General features: G+C 40.7%; 1 protein-coding gene across 45 annotated transcripts in view; it reads left to right on the forward strand.

Moving 5' to 3' along the window:
- The window catches only part of FOXP1 (forkhead box P1), a 378,502-nt gene extending 370,304 nt beyond the window's left edge, over positions 1 to 8,198 (forward strand). For all 45 annotated transcript variants that reach the window (XM_086846832.1, XM_086846841.1, XM_086846847.1 and 42 more), the window contains one exon: positions 5,754 to 8,198. In XM_086846832.1, the coding sequence (XP_086702958.1) occupies positions 5,754 to 5,898 (145 nt within the window). In that variant the 3' untranslated portion in view covers positions 5,899 to 8,198. The remainder of the gene's footprint in view (positions 1 to 5,753) is intronic.
- Positions 8,199 to 9,360: the final 1,162 nt, after the last annotated feature.

Consider the following 9,360-nt stretch of genomic DNA (forward strand, 5'->3'; position numbering starts at 1 on the left):
GATGAGCACGGCCCGTGGGGCAGAGCTGGGAAATGGGCTCGTTTGGCGGGTCCAAAAAAAAACAAAACAAAAACCACTCAACACAAAACAGTCTTGCTAAGCACTAGCATGAAGGTCTGTGTGATTTATAGATTGCTCTTAAAATATCAAAAGGAGAATTAATAGGGGCATTATAGCAACAGACGGCAGCGTAATGAGCGCGTCTATAACCACATGAAGTGACGGGGGCTCGCCGGCCCCGCTCCACGTGAGCGGCACCCGGGCAGCGGGCGGGCGCAGGAAGGGGTAAGGCAGGAAGGGTGTGATGCCCCGATGGGTGTGTGCGGTATTTATGGGGTGACAGGAGTGAGTTTGCAAAGCTGTAAACTCCCCCCTCCCCTCACATCACACGCCGGGTAATTGGCGGCTGGTGAGGAAGCCGGAGTTTACAAGTCCTGTCGTTCCCGAAAGCTCGGCGGAGCAGTTGGGTACCTGTGAGTGACCGTGCTGCCCGTCTTCCCCCTGCTCCTTAAAACAGCCTGTAAAATTACTGGCTGGCTTGCCAGGGCTCACGTTACACATTAAAAAAGAGAACTAATTTGCAGTCTTCCACTTCAAAGTAATTTGAATAAGGGATTTGCAAAAGTAAGTCTAAATCAAAAAGTAGAAAAAACATTAACCTAATACCACGGTAGTAATTAGTTGTGAAACTAATTAGCATTTAATGGCAAAAAAGTTTCCCACCTGCATAATGTGTTGTCAGAGGGGAGGGGGCACGAAGGAATCTGAGGCTCTGGATACTTTGATATTGCTGTGTTTTAAATCAGTGCACAAAGTGCTTTGAAAAAAAAATCTTTAAAGATGGCAACATTCATTTTTAATTAATAATTAATTTAAACATTGTCTTTTACCATTTACTTCAAAACATTCAAATAATGTGTTTAGCTTTTCCAGTGATTGTTTGTGCAGTATTAATTATCTCTCCCAAAGTAACGTTGCATGACACACTTTCCGTCTCTCGCAGACGGATTCATCTCCAGGCAGTTTTAGTCACAATTTGTTATCCTCTGCCTGTGACCAGGCAGGGCTGGCATGAGGGAGGAGTGGAGGGACATGACTTTTCTCAAGAAACAAGACTTCTCCCAAGGGTTTCTCCTGGCCTAACAGACAAGGATGAACGTTTATGATGTTGCGTTAATCCAAGTAATTATTTTTTTGCAAGTTCAAGGCTAGTGTAGTTCATGCACTTCTCATTTCACCTAAGGTTTCCTTGTCTTTGAATAAACTGAGAGGAAGGAAAAATAACCAAGTTGAAACAGGCTAGGACATCTTCCAGAACTGTGCATAGCTGTGGCCTTTGTTGCACTTAATAATCATCTCTTAGCACATTGATACCAAGGTGAGGGGCACAGAACAAATAGTGGAAGAGAGGAGGTTGGGGGGAGTGATGCCTCATTTTCATTATTCACCAGAAAATCCAATTTTCTGTTGTAATATGGAAATGATTGTTTCCTGAGTGTTTTCATTTTCTCAGAATTGATAATATATGTGTTCTCTGCTGAACATTTCTTTTTGCTTAAGTAAAATGTGGCTGGGTGATATTCCAATACCAGCCTCAGAGCTTCCCCACTATAATGTGTTTCTAAGTAGTTGGAAGGGATCTAAAGGCAGAACACCATTCACACGTCATAGGGTTTACCCTGTTTACTAAATAAAATCATGAGTCAACAGCAACTTCACAGACGCTGTGAAACCTTTTTATTTTCCATGCTCCTGCTTTGTTAACAACATGTTCATTTTTTTTTCTCAGAACAGATTTCCTTGTCATAATGCAAATTATTTTTTAAACAATTTCAGTGTATTGGAAGAAACCAAGTTTTAAACTTTATTGTAAGGTTTAAAGGACCTTGTTAACATGACAGCTAAGAAGTCTAACACTTTAGCTGAAGTCTTATTACCGCTCATTCGTTTCCTTTTTATGACACATTGAACCACAGCTAGGGTGGGTTTTTTTTCCCTTCTCTCTCCCTCCTTTTGAAATACTAGAAAGTAGTCGCATAATTACAGCTTGGGGACATAACACTTTCATCCTGATATGCTCCAAAGGTAGCCACAAAGCAAACTACTCCATGCTGTGTGCACCACCAGAACTCAGTGGCTTTAAACAACAGTCAGCTTTATTAAAAACTCCTCTGTTCCCAGAGTGGACAAACAAAAGAATTACTCAGTTGTGAAAAGAAGGGGAATCTGTGTTCAGCAAGGTTATTTATTGTTAACCCCTTCTGGAGTCCCAGGCATCTACTTAAAAGGAATGTTCTGAATTTCTGCTGCTGTAAAAACAGAAATGGGAAACCCTTTCTTTTCTTTGCCTTCTTTCCTCCCCCCCTTTCTTTTTCTTTTTGCTTAACCCAGCATTTACCTTTTCTGTAATTCAGCAGACTGGATTCTTCAGTCTCTAAAGGAAGTTTTCCTTCCCCATTTTGAGGATTTGGTGAGGTGGTAAATAGAAATTCAGACTTAACTTGAGAGGATATGAAAGTCTCCCTTTGCCTTGAAGATTATTTGAGCTTATTTATTGCAGTCGCTCAGAAATGTTTGAGAAAAATCACAGATTTGAGAAGGTTTCCTCCTCACATGCCATTTTGTGGTTACAGCTGACAGAATACACCAGGAGTTGGAATTTTTTGGCATTGTTTTCCCCCCTTGCAGCTCTATCCCTGGGGGTTGTATTACCCAGATAACCTCCTCATTTAGGGGATGGAGATTTTCTGAAGCTCACTCTCTGATGTTTGTGCAGCACAGGAGGTGCTGGGAGAGGCTGGTGTGACTGCACCCTGTGGCTTTGTGGCCCTCTCTGGCTTTGTCTCACCCAGGGTCGAGCAGAGCTTTTCATAACTTGGTTGCTTCTCACACCTCAAGTTTTGTTTTTTGACCTCTGGGAGTCACACCAAACCTCAAAGAGAACCTCAGTTAAAACCACCTTGTTTCACCTGGTTTCATAAGAAAACCAGAAGACGGGCAGAGTTTGCTTTGGAAAGGTTTGGGGGTCTTTGAAACACAGCACTTTGAGTGATTGTGAGCACAGTGAGCCCCTGTTAAACCTGCTGGCACCTGAGGTGGTGTGGCCATGCACTGGGACACTGGGCAGACTTTGGAGAAACTCCAGTCCACGTCCCAAGGCCTCTCCGCTGCACGTGACATCTGCTCTTCTCTCCCCTTTGAAAATTTCCCTTCTGTGTTTTCAGAAATAATACTTCAAAAAAAATAAATAAGCCCAGCAGCAGCAGCATCAAAACCAGAAAGCAAAAAAGCAAGACTTTGACATTAAAAGAGCAGTAAAAAAGATCACTGCCATAAAGGCCGAGTAGCACAGGCTTTATTGGGCTCTCAGTGCAGCCGCTCTTTCCCCCTTTTTCTTCTGTTTTTCATTTCATGTTTTCTCCCAAGTGAGGGGCCCCACAGCCTATTCATAATACTTAAGTTTTTTTAGTTGCAGGTATTCAGCATAGTTTAATACTCACTGAGGCCATGAACTGCTGGGACAGGTAGCGCATGCACACCTCCAACGTGAAAATCTGCTTGCAAGACTTTTACACGTTTATGCCAATTCTTAACCTCTGACCCTTGAATTGTCTTCTTCCAGTTCTTTTCTTTACCCCTCCCTTTTCACTAGTTAGGTTAAAACTGTATGAGCTGTGCTCTCAGTGTGTAATTTTTTCAAAAACTACGTGACATGCTGAGGAACCTCTTCACTCCCAGAGATGTGTTGATAGGATATATATTAATGGATTCGAAGGGAGAAGGTGTGTGTGTACATGGATACTGCATCACTTCTCCCCAGCGTTTCTTTGGATGAGTTGGAAGGTGCAGTTAATACTTAAGTATTGATCCAGCACTTTACAACTCAAAAAGTTGAAACAAGCAGGGACTTGAAAGGCATTCGCAGCTCACATTAGAATTGTCTGTAGTCAGCAAGCTGGATGCTTCCTAAACTGATCCAGGCTCAAGCCTAAATAAAGAAATAGGGTACAGGGGTACAACTGGCTCACTTGAAGTAAGCAAGGCTGGATTTGGTCTGTCTGTGGATGCTGAGTACATTTTCCCTGCCCAGTGATTTATCCTTGCTGTCTGTCCATGCAGTGGAGTACAAACAGTGCTGTCATTCCTATCCACACAAAGCATAAAATACAATGCAGGTATTTTAAATCATTCATTTTAAAGCAAAGCTGTGCAAGCAGAGGAAAAGTTCTTACAGTGAAGGTGTGTGCTTCAGGCTGTGTGTTCATGTTGCATTTGTGAAAGGGTTAAATCAGCCTGCGCAGAGAAAAAAAACAGGAGTCTTGGCGATGGATATCAACTCAATGAGAGACAGAGTGGGACTTGAACTCATTAACACTTTATTTTAAGGGATTGCCTACAACATCAATTATTTAGGAAGCAAACAGGGTCTCCATCACTGTGTCGCATTATTAATACTTGGTAATGTCAATAAAATCCTACTTTCCTATAAAGTCCCACCAACAAGACACTATTGACTCACATGGCTACTTTACATTTCAAAAGCTGCTGAACAAAAAAAAAAAAAAAAAAAAGAGGTAAAAAAAGGTAATTTGTATTTGTATAGGATTTGTTGTAAATATGATTTACGAACAACATTTTTTCAATTGTTATCATACCCATTTTGAATGACCAAGCCCCGTTCCCCTGCGGGTTATTCATGTGCTTTGCTGTAATGAGAAATTTGGCAGATCTCATCTCTTTAGTACATCCTTGTGCCCACCATGAGCTGAGGATCATGTTCTGCCTTGTTTACAGTTGACAGTGTTATTATTCTCGTTAGGACTGTGCTTTCTTATCATATTGTTGTGTTGAGCGAGCCTTTTCCTCTCTGTTTGTGTTTCCTGGCAGGGCTTTTCTTCCCTTATTGACAGTTTGTAAAAATATGCATTAATTTGGAGTTTAAAGCATGTATCATGGTGTCTCTTCGCTGTGTTTGCTTGAAGTTGATTAATGATAGAACCTCACTTGGGGTCGTCCTCTGGAGAGTTGTCTCACAGGTTCTGCATGTTAACGAGAGACGCTGCACACACAGCGAGGATGATTAGCCCGGCCCGCGCCGCGCGGAGGCCTTGGCAGGCCGCTGCCTTCCCCTTCGGATGCATATTCCACTTATTTATCCAAAGATCATATTAACTTAATGTGTCAGCTGAGAGCATTTTCTCTCTATCCCAAGATAGAAACCCTATCGAGGTGCTCCTCCCAGAGTGTTTTCCCGGGGAGGCTGAGTGCTGCCTGCCTCGCACAGCCTTCATGGAATCTTAGAATCATTAAGCTTGGAAAAGCCCTTGAGGATCATTGAATCCAGCACTGCCAAGCCCACCACTAAACCAGGTTTTAAGTGCCACATCCACGTGTTTTCTGAAGGTTTCTGGGTGCAGTGACTGCATCACTCCCCTGGGCAGCCTCTTTCAGTGTTTGGTCACTCTTTCAGTGAAGAAATTTTTCCTAGTATCCAACCTAAACCTCCTGTGGGGCAACTTGAGGCTGTTTACTCTTGTTCTGTTGATTGTTACCTGGGAGATAGCGCTTGGCTTGGCAGCTGGGGCCAGTACAGACATTTGGGGGTCTTCTCCCTGGTGACCTGGAGCTCTCAGACCTGGCCCTCCAGGTCTGAACCCCTCAAACCACCTCACCTTTCTCCCGAGACAACCTGAGCTGTCAAAACCATCTTTTCATGAGCAGCTTGCTGATTGTCTGTTGTTTTGTTTTCCCAGGCACCCCGTGCATGTCAAAGAAGAACCATTGGACCCAGATGAAAATGAAGGCCCACTATCCTTAGTGACAACAGCCAACCACAGTCCAGATTTTGATCACGACAGAGATTATGAAGATGAACCTGTAAATGAGGACATAGAATGAGTATGTCTGACATCGTTATCCTGAGAATGAAGATTGGAAGAACACGTCAAACTTAGCTGTGAAATCTCTCCATTATTGTACAGTCTGGAGGATTCTCAGTCCACTTTGACAACTATGAAATATGTTAACTCTTAGTGCCATCAAGTATCCCATTTGGGAGTATTTTTGATTTTTCTACTTTTTGTTGAAAAAAGGAATTTGTACTCTGTGCATTGGATGGACTTGTTTGGTACTTGGGATTTTCCTCTCTTACAGTCAACATCAGTGTTGTAAATTTGCTAAACTGATTCACTTGCATTTAGCAGCCAGCTGTGGACTGCAGGTCCTGCCAATTTTGGACACTTGAGGACATCAAACTGAGCATGTACACCTGAACTGCAGATCAAGTCTTTGCCCAGATTTTAAGGATTCCAATGGACAACATATTTGCACAGTACTGCATGTTGATTATCACTGCCTTTACTCCATTTTATTTTTTTTTTTTGTTTCGTTGGTTGGTTACCTTTTTTTTTTTCTTTTCTTTTTTTTTTGCTTCCATTTGGGATGGGGAAGGCCTGTGTGTGCACGTGTGTGGGTATGTGTGTGTGCGTGTGAGCGTGTATATCGGGGTGGGGTTCAAAGAAAAAATTATCCCAAACTTTTTAATGTATTGCTTTTATTCCCTCGCCCCACTTCTCCTCTACCATTTTAAGTTCTGACCTCAGGCCTCATCTGGGCCCAGGGCCTCTCAGAGGCTTCAACGTTTTCTGTACTTTGTGATGAATGTTAATAGGTGTTTTTATTATACGAAGCTGAATGTCATTGAATTGTTTGTAGTTTTTTCTGTCATTCATTCCAGTTTCCTTCAGATGCCACCATGTTTTCTTTAGCTATGGAAAACATTCCATTTCGGTGTCTCCTTTTTCGTTGTTGTTGTTTTTTGAAGAGGTCCCAAATGCTGCACGATACATGTGGAAGGGTTGTCCAACGGAGAGAGAGGAACGAAGTACTGCAAGAATGAGAATGAATGACAGATGAACATAGAAACACTGTAGGAAGCAACACAGATTCATTCCACAAAGCAGTATTTTTAATATATTCTTGTTTTGTTTGGGTTTTTTGATTTTTTTGGTTTTTTTTTTTTTTTTTGGCAGCAACGGTGAATATTAGCAAATGCCACAAAATTGAACAGCACAAAGAAACATATGCAGCACCAACAGAGTTCACTTTTAGTAGAGAATGAATAGTACAGTGGCAGGTTCTCGGTTGTTTAACACGAGATCTAATGGGTCAACAAATCATTCTGGAATATCTAAGATTACCGAGATGGGCACCTAAACATTTATTATTACAACTTTATTTTTTTTTTTTCCTATTATTTTTTTACATTTGCATTTGCAAATAGTGGTTGGAAAGATGACTTCCTTAAATTGTTACCATTCGTGGTGATGTTTCACGGTTGAACATCAGTTCAGGATTGCTTGGTGGCGTTAATCTGTTTGAATACAAATTAGATTTCAGATTGAACTTGTTACGGGAGTTAATAAGGACGGGGCCCCACTAATGCTAAAGTGTTAATTTTCAGCTGTGCAAATCCAGTACTGCAGTTAGGATTGTTATGCAATATTACACCAGCCAGTATGGAAACCTCGCTGGAGGAGTCGGGAGAGCTGGGAGAGAATTGGCGCCGGGGCTTGTTAGGCAAAACTGGCAAAGCTCTGCAAAGCAAACACGACATACAAAATCTGTTGCGATAGGTCAGTAAACCTCAGTCACCAAACACCTAAACATTTTCATTCTGCAACCACTTCTCCGTCACTCATTTATTTATGTAGGACTGTAGCTTTTTTTTATTATTTCGAAAAGCCTTTCAGAGCTTAATTTATATTCTTCTTTGTACCTTTTTTTTTTTCCTAAAATTACCAAAGATATTACACAAAGGTAAATTATGTTCTCTGTTATATGCTTTATCTTATGAAGCCAAATATCCTCTTATTGTTGATCAAAGGAGGTTGAAGAATTTAGAGGGAAATGACAAGATGTGGGCTATTGCTAACCTGAGAGGGAAACTGCTCCTTTATTCTAGAAAATTTAGAAGGCCAAGTAGATGTCTGAACCAAAGTTGTTACTTTTTATTTGCAATTCTTTACAGTGACCAAAATGAAAGTCTGTAAAGAGGAATCGAGGAGAGCTTTTGAGGTTAAAACTAGGAATCAGTGTTACTGGGGGAGCTATTGAGAAGGGAGCTGAAGAAAGCAAAGACACAATTATTTCTTGGAAAATTAGAGTATCAGATAAAGGAGACAGTTTAACAAAACACAGAAGAGAACAGAAAAGCTCCCACAATTTAACTGGACGACATAATGGTATTTCTAGAATTAAAAAAAAAATTGTTTTTGGTCTTTGGTTCTACAGATTGTGTGCCACTTCTGTTCCGGGACTGTGCTGGGATGACTGCTTTAATTTTGGTTGATCTTGGCACATTTACTCAGTTTTGTTTAGTTTTCGGTCAGCATTTTTCATAAGGAAATAACACTCCTGTCCACTCATAAGCTTTGGTACAAGAAATTTTATTGGCAGTTACTTTTATAAAACTCCACTCTGCTTTCTGTTTCAAAATGACAAAGAGAAAAAAAAAAAAAAAGAAAAAAAGGGCAGTCTGTGGTCATTTGGAAACTTTTTTTTTTTCTTTTTTTTTTTTTTTTTTTTTTTAAAGTTTTGGTTTAAATTATATCCAGGCAGCTTCGTGACGTGCCGGCGGTAGCCAGACAGGGATCATGAGAATTGAGCTCTGTGCTTCGAAACTGAGTGGTTTGCTGGTTAGTTCGGTATTCAGAAGGGGGATAAAAATCTGGTAGATTAGTTCATTCTCAGCATGTGTAGCTAGACATGAGTAAAGATAACAGCATGAGAAACTGTTAGTACGCATACCTCAGTCCAAACTGTTAGGGAATGAGTAAATAAAAAATACATTTCACTCAGTTGCACTTAGTTGTATGTCTTGCATGCTTAGTCTAAAGACTGTAGCAAAAATAAAAAAAATTAAAAAAAGAGAAAAAGAAACAAAAAATTAGAGTTTAACATATCTGGCAGGTGTTGCAGCCTTGCAGAAGAACCAACTGAAAATCTCAGGCTTTACATCAAGCAAACTTCACTATGATTTTTACAATTCTGATTCTGTATCCCTTTGGATATACAGTTGCTTCTTTAGGGAGGGGTTTATTATGTTGTACATATATATCCCACTGTGTCTGTGTGAGCCTTTGTCTTTTGGGGGGAGGGTGGGGAGGGAGGAAAAGGTGGAAAGGTCCTTTTTTTAGATATCATTCCTCAAAAGGAATAAATGCAGACCTGTTTGTCAAAACACCTTTTGCTTTTTGTGCAACTGCTTTATATTAACTATACTAAAAAATAGCTTTGAAAAAAAAAAAACTACTGTATGTAATGGAATTGCAGAATACGCTGCACATGTATTTTATTTAG

This window comes from Cyanistes caeruleus, chromosome 11 (genome assembly GCF_971803275.1).
Source record: "Cyanistes caeruleus chromosome 11, bCyaCae1.hap1.1, whole genome shotgun sequence".
In the NCBI taxonomy this organism is placed as follows: domain Eukaryota; kingdom Metazoa; phylum Chordata; class Aves; order Passeriformes; family Paridae; genus Cyanistes; species Cyanistes caeruleus.